Source organism: Aplysia californica, unplaced genomic scaffold (assembly GCF_000002075.1).
Source record: "Aplysia californica isolate F4 #8 unplaced genomic scaffold, AplCal3.0 scaffold00241, whole genome shotgun sequence".
NCBI lineage: Eukaryota > Metazoa > Mollusca > Gastropoda > Aplysiida > Aplysiidae > Aplysia > Aplysia californica.
In genome coordinates this window covers 521,192-538,722 of record NW_004797511.1, presented here as the reverse complement: position 1 = coordinate 538,722, position 17,531 = coordinate 521,192, and the positions used below count along the sequence as shown (strand labels likewise).

General features: G+C 39.3%; 1 protein-coding gene across 2 annotated transcripts in view; it reads left to right on the top strand.

The window, feature by feature from the left end:
• LOC101863750 (maternal embryonic leucine zipper kinase) overlaps nucleotides 1-11,877 on the top strand; it is a 28,391-nt gene extending 16,514 nt beyond the window's left edge. The window contains exons 12-17 of one of the 2 annotated variants that reach the window (XM_013083564.2): nucleotides 217-750; nucleotides 2,903-3,146; nucleotides 4,373-4,490; nucleotides 5,105-5,273; nucleotides 5,864-5,967; nucleotides 8,558-11,877. In XM_013083564.2, coding sequence (XP_012939018.1) covers nucleotides 217-750; nucleotides 2,903-3,146; nucleotides 4,373-4,490; nucleotides 5,105-5,273; nucleotides 5,864-5,967; nucleotides 8,558-8,738 — 1,350 coding nt within the window. In that variant the 3' untranslated portion in view covers nucleotides 8,739-11,877. Of the gene's footprint in view, nucleotides 1-216; nucleotides 751-2,902; nucleotides 3,147-4,351; nucleotides 4,491-5,104; nucleotides 5,274-5,863; nucleotides 5,968-8,557 lie in introns of both variants that reach the window. The other variant, XM_013083563.2, reaches the window with a different exon arrangement.
• The last annotated feature ends 5,654 nt before the right edge of the window (nucleotides 11,878-17,531 follow it).

Below are 17,531 nucleotides of genomic sequence, written 5' to 3'. Positions count from 1 at the left end.
AATTGTTTGAACTGTTGCTACTTTGAATTTTGACAGTGTAAGGTACTCTGAGGAAGTGCATTCCTCCTGTTTTCTCCTTCCATTGTTCTTTTTTGTCTATTCTGTATTTCTTTTTTTCATCTATGCGAAATAACCAAAATTGTGTCTGCATGCTTCTCTTTAGTCTACAAAAGATGTACATTTTTGTGGTGAGTATATCAGTATTTGTCTTTTCAGTCTCGGCATTACAGTTCAGAGGAAGACCTGGAGGGAGTTGACTTTGGAAGTTCTCCTTTCATCCTGACACCTCAAAGCACCAGGGACAACAAGTTCTCGGCCTCCCACCCCGAGCGACCAAGGGCGAGGGAGAGACTGGACTTCAACAATCCTGTGGAGACTGCGCAGCGGAGAGCTGGTCCCAGGGAGGAGGTCACTCCCAGCAAGAGTGATAAGGAGAACTGTCCTATCAAGAGAGGGACTGTTATCTGTACTGGTGATTTGAAAGAGAAGGGGGCTGATCTCCCCGGTTCCAAAAACTGGAGAAACGAAGCTGGCAGATCATCCAGAAGTAGAGAACGGAAAAATTTGAATGATGTTAATAATGGTCATGTATATAATGTAAAGACTGCTGAGCACCATCGACAAAGTCATGAGGAGAAAAGTTCTGAACAGAGAGCCTCCACTGCACCAAAAGAAGGAGTCAGTGGGAGAGGTACACCTTCAAGACAACCTCCAGCTTATGTGAAAAATTCTGCCCCACGAACTCCAAAGGTAAGAATTCAGCACCACTTGGGCATTCATGTGATAATTATTTAACATTGGAACGGCGAGAGGAAATTTCAGTTCATATTCTTTTATTGTTATTTTTGTATTGCGTTTTTTTATGACAAAGATTTTTCTTCCTTTTCTTTTTGTTTGTTTGTGGGTTTTTTCTTGCTACCAGCCTTTTACACTTTTTGGCTTAGCTATTAGCATCTGAATAGCTAGTTGACATTGTGGTTTGTAGCGTGGTCTGCTTCTGCTCCTCCTTTTCGTTCTTTTTCAGTGGTTCTTCTAATCTGGTTCCTGGCTATATGTGGTCAAATTACCTTGCTGTGATTTACAGAATATCAAAACTTGTCCTCCCATAAATCTTTTCTTTTTATAGGCCAGCATGTATTACCAAAAGACTTTTTTTCCCAACAGAAATCTTTGTCACATGCTCCATAATACAAAATGAATAGTTTTTCTCTTTCTTCTCTCTAAGAGGATTACATTCTACTTTGGCTTTTTGAATGGCTATAGCTCGCTTACTATAAGGACTAGATGTAGTAAAGTACAGTCATACCTGCCAAGACGACAACCTGTACAAACAGCCACTTTCCATTTCCCCCCCTTGCGTTTTTTCTATATATAATTTAACTGTGTAAAATGGGCACCTGTCCAACGCGGCCGCTGCCACCATATTTTAACACACAACCCCTATCACACTAAGCAATAACACCTGTCTCAGACGGCCACCTTAGTGACTCCATTACGTTTTGTCATAAATTGTGCATTGGCCCCTGGCGTTGTGGGCGAGCTGTAATATCCAATCACCTGTCGTTATTGTTAGGTAGTCCCTCCAACCGACCCTGTTGCGTTGGCCCCTCCCACTGTTGACCAATGGCTACCAATTTTCGGCTACTGGTGAGGTAAGCGTGTGATCCCTCATAACCCATAAGCCCCGCCCAGATCTCATACACAAATCGTACCTGAGATGAGTGGTCACTGTTTACCCAGTCTATAACAAAACAAAGGATGTCAACATGAACTTGTGACAGAAGCGTCGCTCGTACTCTGAGTTGTGGTGACCCATGTGTTTGTTTTAACATGGCACTCGGTCTTCCTCGTCTGATACATTTAGTTTTATTGTCACCCTTGTGCAAAATCAGCAACAAAATAAAAATTACAAACAAAACACAAACCAGCAACAGCAAAAACAACAAAAATTACAACAATGCAGCTACTTTCAATTGGGACCTCAGATGGGAATGGTTTGTTTTCTTCATCTTGATCAGTCCTGCCTAAGACGGCCACCTGTCTTATACGGCCACTTTTCTCCTTGACAATGAGTGGCCGTCTTACACAGGTTTGACTGTATATGTCAAATAAAAGAGAAATAAGAATTTTGCAGATAAAAGTGAGATTTTAAACAGTTCCATGTCCGTATTCGAGATCTCTGTCATCTTTGAGATTAGATCTATGACAAAAACTTTCTTCAGATGAATTTCAATTGAAATCTTTGTCATCACTGTCTGCTTCTCAATAAATTTCTGCAATAACTTGATCCGCAGACCTAGTCAACTTTTCCGAAACCATCGTAGCGAATGTAGACTGCACGAAAAAACAACCCCCCCTCAGAGAGGAAGACTGATTTAGTCATTCGCGCAAAACACACTACACACCTGTCTCTTTGTTTTAGCTTCTACATGCGAATCCCGGGAATAAGAGCCTAAAAATTGGCATGATCGCATCGGCAAGTGGACAGAGAATGTCCTGTAACTCTTGTTATTCAAAACTGTGCAGAAGTGAAGATATGCGAGAAACAAAACAAGGGTTTTTCAGGCGTACCAGGTATGCCCTCAGTGCACAGGAGAGTGAATTGTTAGGGCGTACTGGGTATGCCCACAGCAGGCAAGGGGTTAATTTTAGAGACAGGCCGGTACATTTTGGTATTTTGGCAAAAGCAAAGTATAATCCTCCCATGTCCTTGCACATCATGACAATCACAGCGCGCTGTTTTCTGTTCTTGTTTAAGAAAGCTGCAACTCTATTGAAACCTCGGTGACCCACAAACAGTGCAGTTAAACAGGGGTGGGGTGAGTGGACACCATACTTTAGTTTGACAAGTTTTTCCCCCTTAATGTACTATCTTACTGTGGATTGGTTTTTTTTCATCCAGAGCTCCAGGACACCTGGAAGAAGAGAGACTGGAATAGACTCCCAAAAAACTGAGGGGGACAGAAGCAAGAGTCGACCCCGGGATGGCCATTCAACTGCTGTGTCTTCAAGCCAGAGACAAAAGGAAGAGTTTGCTGTCCCACATACTCCCAAGGCCCGGCCCACGCCTGCTAGGACTCCCAAACATAAGCCGCAGTCCCTTATGACACCCAAACAACCTCAAGTCAAGTCTATGGATGACTCTTGTGAGTGTTACTTTCATGTCTTTCCTGTTTTAATCTGTTCATAAAATTAGTGGTTTGTAGAGCGGTTTATTGAACATCTAGCTCTCACTGGCAAAATTGAAGGCAAATGAGGCAGGGGTAGACCTAGAGCAACCTACTTAGAGAGCCTAAACAGATGAGTCACAAGGGAAGATCAGGATCATGTAGCTTCTTTGAGAGCATCCGAGCAAAGGAATGAACGGAGAACCATTATAGTCGATGTTTGTAGCAGATGTGGCACTTGATGAGAATGGTTTGTTGGTTTACATTCTGGTGTGGATGGGTTTAGAGGTCCACTTCTTTTGTGTTGCTGTTATCATAATTTGTCCCAGTATAATGTAGCCTTTTTCATGATGACTTGATGTATACATAGCAACTCAATTACACCAGCAAAACTTTTGGATTGTACTTGTTTCGGGTGGGTGCTTGGGAGGCACCCCTCTTTGGTCCGACTTCTCTTTGCTCTTCTGTTCGTGCGGATGCTTTGAGGGAACTACTGGTAGAGCTTACCTATTTTCTGTTCATCTGTAGTTTCTGTCTGTCTTACATTATCCCTGCACTAAATAAATTAAATGTTATTGTGTTGATGTGCATCTCTTAACTCAAACAAGTTTGTGGGTAGTTGGTGGGTGCTCTGGCATGATATGCTCCTTCTTTCCTTTCAAACACGTATTGTCCTTGTTTCTGCTCCTTTTTTTGTATGTTACTCTCTAGTAACACATCTAATCTGTGGCACTTAAATGATTTATTTGTGTTGCAAGTGCCATAAAACTTCTGATCATTTGCTTTTCTTTTTCCCCTATACAAGATGGCCGCTGTTGTGTCTTAACGCATCTCTTTACTCAAGCTACGTTGGACAAAATGTTTTTTCCTGAGATCAAATAGATGATCAAAATTTTTTTCCCGTAGTTTAATTTTGCTTGAATTCGTCTGAATTGGGACTATTTAAAAAATGTGTGCATCTCAAAGGCAGACTTGGTAGGTTTCCAGAATTCTCATGACGATGGGTAAATTCTCAGAACCAAAGACTGTCCAGATAAGCTTAGGCTCTTTCTCCAGTAAATCAGTCAAATGGACAAAATAATTCCTTTCTTTATCTGCTTGCTTGTTTTGGCACATTGTTATATAGTCCCATTTAGTATTTATTTGTGTTCAAAGAATGGAATCTACAGTAGTGTGTGTGACAGTGTTTGCTACCCTGTTTGCAGTTGTCCGTGAAAAGTCGGGACTGAACAGTACGTTCTCGCCCTCACGTTCCTATGACTCACAGCTGAACAACCTCATAGAGGATGAGACCTCTAAAGTCCCGATGACAGATGCTAACAAGTCAGTATGCCTTTATCGTTCTTTTTGTGCTTTTTGATTTTACATCTCCTGACGTGCTACTTTGTCAGATTATCCCATTTTTCTTGTTGCATTCATTTCATTCTTTTTTTACATCTGCATTTTTATCTTGTCCCATTTGTCGTTTTTCTATCCACTATATTAGATTTTAGTTAGTTGTATGTGGGAAAATATTTTGCCGTCATCTTGTAATGTTATAAAGCAATGTTGAATAAAATGTGTATCTTTAACACTTAACGGTCACTTGCCGCAATAATGTGACGGTGAAAATTATTCGTTCTGGCCACTTGATGCAGTTCTGCAACAGGCCCGAGAAGTCCGTTGCAGTCACTCTCCTGGCTGGGTGACAGATAAAGAAGGAGTATTTTGTACTGCTGGCTGTGTGACTGCAAAGTGTTAATTTTAATGAGACCTGTCCATGATGTCTTAAAGTGCTAGAAGATTTTTCATCTCAAAATGATCTTAATTGCTACAGATATTTATACTTCAGATTCTTTTGTCTGTCTGTTTTCCTTTTTCCATGCATTTACTGGTGATGCTTCTCTTTTCTCAAGCAATTAAATTATCATACTAATACTAAACAACTCCCCCCCCAGGGCAGCTTCAAGATCAGTGGATGATGAACTTTACAGAATGCACATGGCAACCCCTGACAGTGGACAGCGGTCAAGGAAGGGTTCAGTTCTTGGCAGCATCGAGCGAATGTTCAACATGCTTACCCCAAAGAGGAAAGGTTCCACAACCGATGGACCTCGGAAAGCAAGGGTATAACGATCCTTCTGCACATTTCTTTTGCTCGAATGAAATTATGTATCTAACTTATTTCTTAGCATTTGGGGCTGTTGTGATGGTGACCTGACAGCTATTCCTGTTCATGTAAACATGTATTTATATAAATGTGATGTATGTCATGAATTTCCCTCATGTCTCCCAAAATCAAAACTTGAGCATCCGTCTTGTCTGCTTTCCAAGACTCAATTTTCTTCTGAATTTCCATGCTTCGTTTTTCTTTACCCTATCCTTACGCACTGGGGTCATTTTGTACCCCCGCGGTTGTATTCTTCACATTTTAGAATACATCTAGTGCGAAGATCTCTTTGAAACTTTCAGTACATCTCAAAAAATCATTTTGACAGACTGCTACTCAAAGCGTACGGATCGGATTAACGAGTAAATTTCCTCTTTGGAAAGTGGTGGCACAGAGTTCCCCACGTCCTATGGATATGATAGTAAAACACGACGTACAGATAGAATTAAAATTAATTTTGTAAATTAGAATGTTATACCCGTTTCTGTTTGTCAACATTTCTAAATCAGGATGATATCACGTCAGTTTTTGATGTTGTTTCTTCCAGGCTTTGCACAATGTCTGCCTGACCAATGAACTCAGCCCTGACCATGTTCTAGCCCAGCTCAAGGCCACGCTGCACCACAAGTGCATCCCGTTCAAACAGAGCGAGTGAGTCTTTTTTATCATTTATCAGATAAATATTGGCACTGTGTTCTTGGTTACTATGTTTCTGTCAAGCTCAGGCCGCAACCATATTAACGCCTGACACGGACGGACCAGACCGTCTTCGGGCACAAAAGAATGCGCACCGGCTCTTAAGTAATGGAAGGTAACAAAAACGGTTTGGGCTACCATACTGACGCCCGATGTCCGGTGTCGTCCCCAGTCAGACTGTCTCCGATAAAACATGTTCTATCGAAGACGGTCCGTCGGGTGAGATGGGGGGTAATTTTAATGTTATCTCTGCATAGTTGTGTCCCCTTCCCCGTGTCAATGACACTACACAGAATTCTAGCAGTTCTAGTCAGCTCTGCATATAATTTCTGTAACAGTTCATTGAAACTGCTATGTTTCATGCCATAGTATTGTTGGAAATTTCACTATCTTCCAACGGTGGTGGAAACAAATGATGAAATTCACTTAGTGTATCACGCTTTCTTTGGATGGGATGCACTGAAAATCTTCTTGTCTTGGTTTTTTTTTCCTTTTTTTTGTCTGCGTCTCAAAAGCAACAACAACATTTTTCTTGTTCTACCACATGCCATATTTGCAAGACGTCGGTGTCTGACCGCCAAACTCTGGTGTTAATATGGTCGGCGGAAAACAGCGGGTCTGGTCTGACTGTTGGTGTCGTGCGTTAATATGGTTCTACCCTCAGTGTTTGTCCTTCAAAATATATATTTTTTTTTACAAATAAAAACAACCCCCCCCCCCATTTTGAAGAGGAGGTTGACTTAACTTGGAACTATCCATTATGAAGCCAAATGCGTTCTGTTTGAATAGAGCAAATGTGCCTTTCTATCCATTGGTCACGGGCCTGTTACATTAATTCTCTCTGGTGCTCATTGTTTGTACCCCTAAATGTGTTCAGTATTTTTTAACATTCTAAAAACTCTGATCATTAATAGAGAGGTTGACTTAATATGGGTATAAATTGTCCGTGATGAAGCTAACTCATTACGTTCTTACAGAGTGAGTCTTTTGTACTGTTTACCAGGGTGTGGTTTGCGCCTTCTTTCCTATCAAACATCTGTCGTCTTTATCTCCCCTCCTTCTTTTTTACGTTGTGTTGCAAGTGCCGTAAAACTCTTACTACTACTAAACTAAAAAAAAAAAAGCACTTGTTGTAAAGCTGAAAAAAGGAGGTTGACCTAATTCAGATATGAACTGTCTTTTATAATGATAACAATAAAAATTGCATTTACATAGCACATTTCAAAGCTCCGCAGCATTTTCTATGCGCATTTTAAATATTAATTATGAAGCCAGATGTATTCCTGTCAAAGAGAGCGAATGAGTCTTTTTGTCCCTTAGTAGGTAGCGTAAACACGGCCTCGCGGGCACTCGCGGCCTTCCGACCGCGTGGTATCGGTGAAATCGGGGTAATTCCGATCGCTGTTTCTATGCTCTTTCGCCATAAAACACCAAATGCCGTACACCTTGTAAAAGTTCAGATTTTTTTCGTTACAGTGGTGTAAGTTGTTTATATGTCCGATTATTAGGAGCTGGAGAATGGCCGAGGAAAGCGAAGCCCCTTGCGGTCGGAATGCGTGGTCGGCCGGTTCAAAAATTGACACGCGTGCATTCAAATGCTTCGCAGAACGAGGGATGATTAAACACCGTCTTTTCATTGGCGGAGAACTGTAGAGCGTTAAACGGGCTTTCCCATGGTATATATTTGGTCTTTGGCGTTTAAATAGAAAGCCTTTAAGAATACCGTCAAAATTTTAAAAGATCATTTTTTACTCGAAATATCTAAAATACCGGCTTAAAAAAGGTATTAATTAAAAGACTAGTTCATTTCCTATTAGAATAAAGTAATTAGCGTGGAATTATTTTTCATCGATCCTTCCGCGAGACTGGGAAAGCATGTGGCCTCGCACGCGGGGTACACTACAGTATAGAGCCGACTCGCTCGCCGTGGGGGCCGGTGCGGCGCCGGCCAGGTCAACGCTCAGTGTTTTTGTCGAAATAACGACAGATCATCGAGTTTGTAATAATCTCACAGTCTTGAAAAGAATTAGGCTCCATATATTTGTTTTAGTGACTGTACTCTGTGGAGATGTTTAGTGCACTTGGTACTCTTTTATCTGTCAAACATGGGGTTGCAGCCAGTGACTGACTTTAACAAATTTGATCAAATTTTAAACAACTACCATTTTCTTAAAAATTGACTGAGAGGTTAAAGAATGGTACCAAAATGCTCAGTGGCCTATCAAATGGAACTGATAAATTTGGCATACTACAGCTACTTTGAAAATTTCTGGTACCTACCCTTAGTTTTTGGCTTACAAGTTCTCTCCAGTCCAGTGCTCAGGGTTTAGACATTCTTACTCATAAAGAACAATAATCTCAGTATGATTTAAAAAAAAAAAAATTACGGGTTCTATTTTTGAAATGCATCTACAGAACTTCTAGAGGCCTACTTGATCCAGTATCTCAGAGCCATCTATCTTAGTTTTGTCAGTGTGCTAAAATCATGATACAATAAGAGTTTAATGAGCCTTATGTATTATCCGATTTATTTTTCTTACTGCAGCTACTCTATTCGCTGCACCGTCATGGATGACTGGGGTCGCACCAAGCTGGCCTTTGACTTTGAGGTATGTGCCTTACCCAAGACAGCTTACATGGGGGTCCACCGGAAACGTGTCAAAGGAGATGTCTGGTACTACAAGCGGTTGTGTGAGGATGTTATGAGGACTGCCGGCTACATCTAAAGCCTCACCAGTGTCCAAAGAGAAATACATGGTTGTGACTGTGGAGGCGCACTTGGTGAATTATCTAATACGTTACCTCAACCTTATTTGTGTCGACAATTGTATGAACAAACACGCATACACCCGCACGTGCGGACACACACTCACACTCACACGCAGACACACTGTTCTCAACTCTGTTCATTTTATGATTCAGCATTTTAGAAAACTTTTTAGCTTAGTCGAATTTATTAATAAATATCCTATTTTTCAAAATGCCAATGGCACCATTAAAGTACAGCTTCCATTATAAAAATGAGCGTATATTAGGCAGCTGTTCCAATGTAAATGCATTTCAAATTTATAACAATAGCTTGTTCACTTTCATCTGATCGCTTAAAAAAAAGTATATCTCATTTTGCCAGTGTGCATAAAACTTTGCATGGGACTCCTAGGCCACTGTTCGAACAAATATATATATTTGTCAAAAATGTTTGATCCAGTTATAAAAGTTTCAGAGTTTCTTTATTTGGGCCCGATTATGTTAATAAGCACTGCCCTTTTAAGGTATGTCCATGTGATCACAACAATAAATGATTTACAGTAACCTGGCTTATAAATTGCTCATTTTGAGACATCAACATCACCCTGCCCCCACAATTCAGTGTAAGCTTGTCATCTTTCTCCCAAGACCATCTAGATGTCTGTTAGATATTGTTTCATACATAGTGTTATAGTGTGGTGTTCATGAAAATATGTAAACTTTTCTGTTTTAAGTGTAAAACTCGTATTATTTTTTTATACCCCCTTCAAGCTAACATCAAAGAAAATGTGTCGGAACCTTACTTTGCAGTGACCTTCATTTATGGGCTCTTAGAGTCTCTTGATCATCCAACTTTTATATCCACATGCAAAGACCTAAGAAGATTAAACAGCAATTTGTATTTATATTGTTTTAATGGCAGACAAAAGTGGACGAGCTATATTAGAACCATAGCAAAATATTTGGGGACCAATTTGGCATATTCAATATGCTTGCTTCAAGATGCCCTTATATACTTAATGGAGAACATGTCAATATTGTTAAGACACTTCCTGTGTGGTCTTTTGTTTTTATATATATTTCTAAAGTGCAGTTTTACTTTTTAGCATGTTTATCTTCAGAAGTTTAGAAATTGATATTTAGAAGTAGTGATGTTGATTTCTTTTTTTCCCCATCTATTTAATAGGGCTCATTATTACATGATCCGAGATTATGAAAATCCATAGTTTAAAGCTAGGTTTAAAAAAACAAACAACTATGTTTGTGTCAGAATAAAGTCATAGATTTGATTGAAAAGTCACATATATATACCACTGAATTCTCAAAGGTATTCTGCTAATCTTGGAAACTGAACAATCGTGCTGAATTATGGTGGGAACCCCCTTATGATGTCCAGCTATCTCTATGGCCCTGAAAATCTAGTGTACACAGGAAGGATTCTCATTGGTAGAAATTCTAGATTTGTCAAGTTTTTAGAATCTTGAAAGAGAAGGATACAAGTGCTCAAGCACCAAAAGTTTATGGGATTCAGATCTTTTCTGCTGCCTTATACATAATATGTACTAGACTAAAGACTTGTGTCAGTTCTTGATTGTTCTCTTTCACTGTTTGATTTTTCTTTCTGGTGCCATTTGTTCTATTTTCTGTATACTGAGATTATGTCTTGGGCGAGTACAAAATGTATGAGCAGTGTAGCTCAATAGGTTTGCACAAACAAGTATATGTATGATCTGACACTTTTGTTAAGTGGATGGATGGATGGTTGGTCCTACTTTTTTTCTCTACCTGCTTTTGTCTGTCTGTCTATCTTGCTCTTTTCAAGCTCTAAATGATAATTTTTGCGCTGGTTTCCTCTCTCTGTACACATTTACTCTTTTGTTGATGGAATTGTTTGAAACAGGCAGTAATTTTTCACTTGTGCTCATGTAAAGCATGAGGCAACATGGTGGGCTTTCTGCTGTTATAGCACAAATCACCACATTATATCAGTGATGCATCTATCTACTATCTATTCCAGTACCGTACTTGATTTTTAGGGCAGGTGATTGGAAGGTGCCACTGGTGGATCCTATTTCTTTTCTTTCCATCTCTCGTGTCTGTCTGTCTTTCTTCTTCCCCCACATAAAACAGCTATTATTGTATACATACTGATATGCTTCTTTTTGCTTTAACTGACTTAAGTAAATATGTATAGATATAGACCATGGAGCTAAAAAACAAAGAAGATACCTACAAATACATTTTTCATCTCACTCTTGTACTTATACTTTTCTTTTCTTTAAAAAAGAATTACTTAGGAACAGAAAGAAACCCAACTTTTGACTCTTTTCACATTTTCTATGTGTGTTGTTATTCCTCCTCGACGTTGTCATGGAGAGAATTTTTTTTAAAAAAAAATCAAAGCAACGAACATAACATAATAAAAATGTGTACTAAACGTGCCTTTATCATTATGTTCCATGATGTACGTTGTAATGAATGTTTTTAAAAAATGTTTTTGCTTTTGTTTCATGAGGTATCTTGGTAGTCAGCTTAGTCATTATTGATAGTTTTTTGTTTTTCTTTTGTGTGTGTGTGGCCAAATGTTATAATAGAACATGTATTCTTATCTTAGTGTATATGTCCCCATGCAAAGGGGTAAAAATGTTGAGGAAAGATGATTATTCTTTTTACTCCTTGTTTCTGCTTTGGTTATAGGCAGTTTCTTGTCTCAAGGATTGTTAAAAAAAAAGAAATCCATTGCAGTTAGAAATACGATGGTGTTTAGGTGTTTTTTTTGGTTTTTTAAAACAGGTGTTGAGAGATCAAAAGTGTATTGTGCACCAATGACTTACACAAAATTAAACACTATGCTTTGATTATATGAAATGGATATATATATGATTTAATTTAATGTTATAATATTTCACAAGTACCTCGGATGCTTCATAATATTGTTGTGCAGCTAGCAATCTATGATACTGTTGAAGGAAGGCTACTTCTATTTAAAAGCAGCAATATTTACAGCATAAGATCTTTCATGTAATAATTGTATAGTGTTTCTCCACTCACATTTAGTGACCAAAAATTTGTACTAACCATTTTCGCATGTAAATAAATTATGTACTTAATCGAGAAGCTGTGAATTTCATGTTTGTATTTTCAGTAATGTTGTTTTTGTTTCTTGGACTATGTTTACAGAAGTCGTCTAAGATCCCTGCATGAGCAAACTAAATCAGTGGGTAGTTGGTGGGTGCTTTGATGTGGTTTGCCCCTTCTTCTACCGTCCTTATCTCTCCTTTTTTTGTGTATGTTACTCTCTTCTAGTAACAACTCTTATCATTAGCACTTACATAATCTATGTGTTGCAAGAGCCGTAAAACTGTACTAAACCAAATTGGCACTGTAGCTATAGGTTGAGACCTCTTTAAGGGCAACATTTTTCTGTTTTTTCTCGCTAGCGTTTTCAATCTATGCTCAAGTTAGGCACATATCTAGGATGTAGGCTTGAGATTGCCTCTGGAGTACTAGCCCATTTCTTAGATTTAGTTGCCCTCACTTTGTGCAACACCTGTGACAGTCTGAGAGCAACATTCAAGAGTTGACAAGACATGCTGACAGACCAGACACTGCTCCCTGATCACCCATCAATTAAATGGAGGCAGTTGCCTTCGTGTCACGCAGTGGATTTTTAGAAAAAAATTTTCATCTCAGTTCATGCAATGCCCACATCTATGGTGAAATAGGCTATTTTTGCTTTTCACACAGTGTGAGTTTGATTGATTCCCATGTGGGGAAGGCATTTTAAAATGTACAGTAGCTCAATGTTTCTGCTTGGAGTATCCCACACAACCTGAGTTGGCCCTTTTAAAGTATCCAGTCTTCTTAAATTGTTTTAATTATTGGTGTCAATGAGGGTGCAAAAATATTTACAATCAGTTAACACAATGTCTCATGACTTTCAGTTTTGGACATTAACTGATACACCTCCATGATAAATGGTCAAAAATTTTAAGAAATATTTCTGAAGCATTGAGCAATGTGAAATTTACAGTTTTGTTATATAAATATCCATAACAACATACTGGTCATTTAACGTTTTTGGGTAAAAAGTACGGTATAACAAAAAATTACAGTAGAACACGGATATGTCGAACACAGAGTACTCGACACCACACATCCGCCAAACTGCCTGTGGTCCCATTTTTTCTTCTTTTGTAGGATATCCCTCGAACTTCGGATCCCTCAAACTACCGAGGCCGGTCCTGACGAATTCGAGCTATCCGTATTATACTTATGATGAAAAGGCGCCTTCAAACTATCCACAAACTAAAATAAACACAACTTTCTGCTCCTTGCAAGTTCTCAAATAGACTACAGTACTTAATATATTTAAATTGAGCGACACAGGTTTTCTATAATAATTTTACTATTGGTGCATTCACTTTACTACAGCTAATACTATAGTAATTATCATTTTGCTCCTCTGTGCAACATTTTCAGAAAGTCACAATGCACTAGATATTCAAAATTCAAATAAAAGATTTTTAAAAAATATAATCTCAAAAACACATTGTACACATTATTTAGTTAGTGCGACGAAATGTAAAATGCATCGCAAGCTATCCTTAATTTTTGTAGCACTTTTGAAGCTGATGAGGGAACAGTATAAAGAGGATTTTGTTTTAGTAAGAGTTTTACGGCGCTCGCAACTGCATAAGGTCATATGAGCACGCGAAAAAAAGGTTGGTCATGTGTGCAACAGTATACTGCATCGGGCGATTCTGGTCAACACCTCTATTAAAAAGTTAAAATACTAAAAATTTGATGTAAATATATGAACTAATTTAAAACAACTTTCTAAATAACAATAAAAGTTTCAAACAATTCCATTAAAGGCCAATGGCCTTTATAAAATCCAGAATTCTGTTGGGATCAAAATTTGCATTTAAAATATTTCCTTCGGGTCTCTCTGAAGTCTAGACATTCTGTTAAAATATATGTCAAATGGCTAATGGTAAAATCTGTGTCGCATCCGACACAGAACGGCTTCTCATCTCTCTGAAGGAGGTATTTATGTGTCAGGGCCGTATGTCCGATGCATAATTGAGTTTAAAAAATGACTTCGTCTCTTCTGGAGAGGCCTGAAGGATTTCGCGGTCCCAGTTTGGGCTTAATGTTGTGAAGTTTGTTGTTTACTTGCTTTTTCTAATGAGTCTCCCACAGACTGGAGGTGTAGTTTTTTTACTTTATTTTTGAAGTCAGTCTGTGGGAAAGTTTTCGTCGTTGATCCCAACAGATTGGACAAGGATTCTTTCACCAGGAGGTCCACTTGCTCGTTTCCTCGAATGCCCACATGGCGAGGTAGCCCTGCGAACATGATATTTTTCCCGGTTTCAGCCAAAGCGTGTATTTTTTGTTGTAACCTAACTATTTTGGGGTGTAAGAGTGTATAGTTTGTAAGTGAGATGTTGCAAGACAGAGAGTCAGATAGGATAAGGAAAGATTTGTTAGGTGAATTTTCTACGGGGTCCAGTGCCATGTCAATGGCAGTGGCCTCCGCAGAGAAAATGGTAGCTTTGGGAAGGAGTCTCCTCTGGTGTGTACTGTTTGAAGATAGGGCAGCGGCGCCCACAGCAGAGTCCGATTTAGAGTTAGAGCCATCGGTGAAGATTAGCTCCGCACCGGGGTATTTTTCTATAAGTTTTTTGTATCCTGCTTTAAATGTTTTGGTGTTTGAGCTTGCTTTGGTGTGTGTTTAGTTTAGTATGGGGTTTTACAGCGCTCGTAACTGCATAAGGTCATATGAGTGCGCGAAATAAGTTGTTTTTTTCCTCAACACTACTCGGCCTGATTCTGGTCAATATAAATTCTAATTAAAATTGTTAAAATGCTAAAAATTGAGTGTAACATAGATTTTAAATTAAAAACAACTTTCTAAATAACACTTGCAAATTTCAAACGATCCATTTTATAATTTCCCATAAAGGCCAATGGCCTTCATAAAATTCAAAATTCTGTTGGGAACAACGACAGAAAACATCTTGCAATTTTTTGCATTTACAATATTTTCTTCGGGTCTCTCCCAAGTCTAGACATTCGGTTAAAATGTGTCTAATGGTAAAATCTGTGTTGCATCCGACACAGAACGGCTTCACATTTCCCTGAAGGAGGTATTTGTGTATTAGGGCTGTGTGTCCGATGCGTAATCGAGTAAAAATGACTTCTTCTCTTCTGGAGAGGCCCGAAGAGTCTTTGTCGTTGATCCCAACGGAAGGGATAAGGATTTCTTCGCCAGGTGATCTACCTGCTCGTTTCCTCGGATGCTCACATGGCTAGGTATCCATGCGAACATGATACTTTTCCCGGTTTCAGTCAAGGCGTGTATTTTTTGTTGTAGCCTAACTATTTTTGGGTGTTGGAGCATGTAGTTTGCAAGTAAGGTGATGTAAGACAGAGTCAGAAAGGGTAAGGAAAGATTTGTTAGAATTTTCTACGGAGTCCAGTGCCATGTCATTGGCAGGGCCTCCGCAGAGAAAATGGAGGCTTCAGGATGGAGTCTCCTCTGGTGTACTGTTTGAAGATAGGGCTGCGGCGCCCACACCAGAGTCAGATTTGGAGCCGTCCGTGAAGATGAGCTCCGCACTGGGGTATTTTTCCTATAAGTTTTTTGTATTGTTTTAAATGTTTTGGTGTTTGTGCTTACTTTGTTGTGTGTGGTCAGCTGTAAGTCTACTTTTGCCTTGGTGAGGTGCCACGGGGGGAGGTCGGGGAGAAAAAATTGCTGGATGTCTTGTTTGGAAAAGTCTATCGATTGAATTTGAGGTCCTCAAGGACTCTGAGGCCGAAGGGTTTGATGAGTTTTTCGTTGTTTTGGAATTTGTTTATGGTGTCTGAGTTTGTTCCACAAATACAGTCGTGTGCTGGGTTCTCTGGTGTTGAGCTCTGTTTAATTGCGTATTGTAGTGAGAGTTGTGTGCGTCTGAGTGTGAGTGATGGTATGTTTGCCTCCGCCTGGAGGCTCTCCACTGGAGAAGTGTGGAAAGCCCCCAGGGCGAGGCGGAGTCCTTGGTTTTGTACTGGGTCTAGCATTTTCAGGAAGTGGGGTTTTGCCAATCCATAGACCTGATAGCCCAAAGAGGACTGAAGCTGTAAGTTCAACAGAATGGAGTCCACCAACCACCCGAAAAGGGACATAAAAGTTTTTAAAAAAACAAATAGTCAAACCTTCGTAAAAACGGCCACCCATTGTCATGGAGAAAAGAGGCCGTATAACACAGGTGGCCGTCATAGGCAGGCCTGATCAAAATGATGAAAGCAAACCATTCCTTTCTAAAGTCCAAAACTGGGGCTGATCTCAGGCTTTGGACTGTTGTACGTCCAATTCAAAAGCGTTTTGTTCTTTTTCAAAGAGGGTGGTAGGTGGTGTAAGAAGGGGATTTTGTGTTGTTCGTCTTTTTTGGTTAGATTTTTTGTTGTTGATTTTGTTGCTAGGGTAAAATAAACGAAGTATTACATAAGTAAGGCGATGAAGACAGAGTGTCGAGGTAAAAAACCCAGTACCAGTCACCTCACACACGATTTGAGCACGAGTTGTGGGCGGGGCTTATAGATCATGGCGGATCACTTCTCTCCCCAGCAGTTGAAAATTTATGGTTAGACCTACCCATTGGTCAACTTGGGTAAACAATCATTGGAGGGACTAACAATAATGACAAGTGAATGAATTTTGGCGGCCTGTCCACAGCGCCAGGGGCCAATTCAAAATTTTTGACAAAGCGTCAGGCGATGAGTGACCATGCCTGGCCGCCTCAGGCAGGTAAACTTGACTGTTGGTTGATAAAATAAGGTGGCCGCGTTGGAAAGGTGACCAGTGGCTGTATTATACAGGTGGCCATCATGGCAGGTTTGATTGTAGTAAACAAAAACCTAAAAAATTAATCCTGGTCCATCATAAGATGTATCAAATGTTCCTATAACAATCACTTAATATTACAGTAAACCTCTTGCAGTCTCATATACACAACAAAACGCACGTGAATCTGATAAAAGACAATGAACTTTGGGTACAGAATAAAATGTTTATTGATGTAAAGGGTCAAATGTGTAGAAATGTATAAGCAAACATGCATAACTTGGTCATCACACAATATACCAGCATTCAAACTCCAACATTGAGCATGTTCTTGCATTCAAACTCCAACATTGAGCATGTTCTAAGAATAAGCCGGTCACTTTATCTGTCCCCGTGGTTTTATGCACCCTGCATAATTTAGCAAAATTTGATAATTTTTTTCATAATTTCTGATTTTTTTCCTCTACTTTATCATTCTTTATTAAAATTAACAGAATCACATAATTTCACATTTTTGGGCTCAGTTTGCATAATTTCAGAATTTTTCTTGCATAAAACGACGGGGACAGCTTTATGAAAAAAGACATCGTGTTTCAAAGTGTACAACAGGATGTATAAAGAATTCATGTGATTTTCTTGACACACATACGTGTGCAGATAATCTAACTACTGTAGACTAGTGCTCTTCCATGTGTTCAGGCACATGCTACATTCCAGAAGGCCAACTGTATTACTGTACAGTCTACTACAAATGAGTTGACGTTGAAGGGGAGTGAAAAAAGATCAACTTGGTCTTTTGTTCAACTTAATGTTGGGGAAACAAAATCAATGCAAAAAAAAAAAATCTTTTCCCTTGCTTATTTAATATTAAACAAGTACTCTGAATTGACTCTCTTGATCAAAAGAACGACACATTTTCGTCCAACTATCTTGCAGA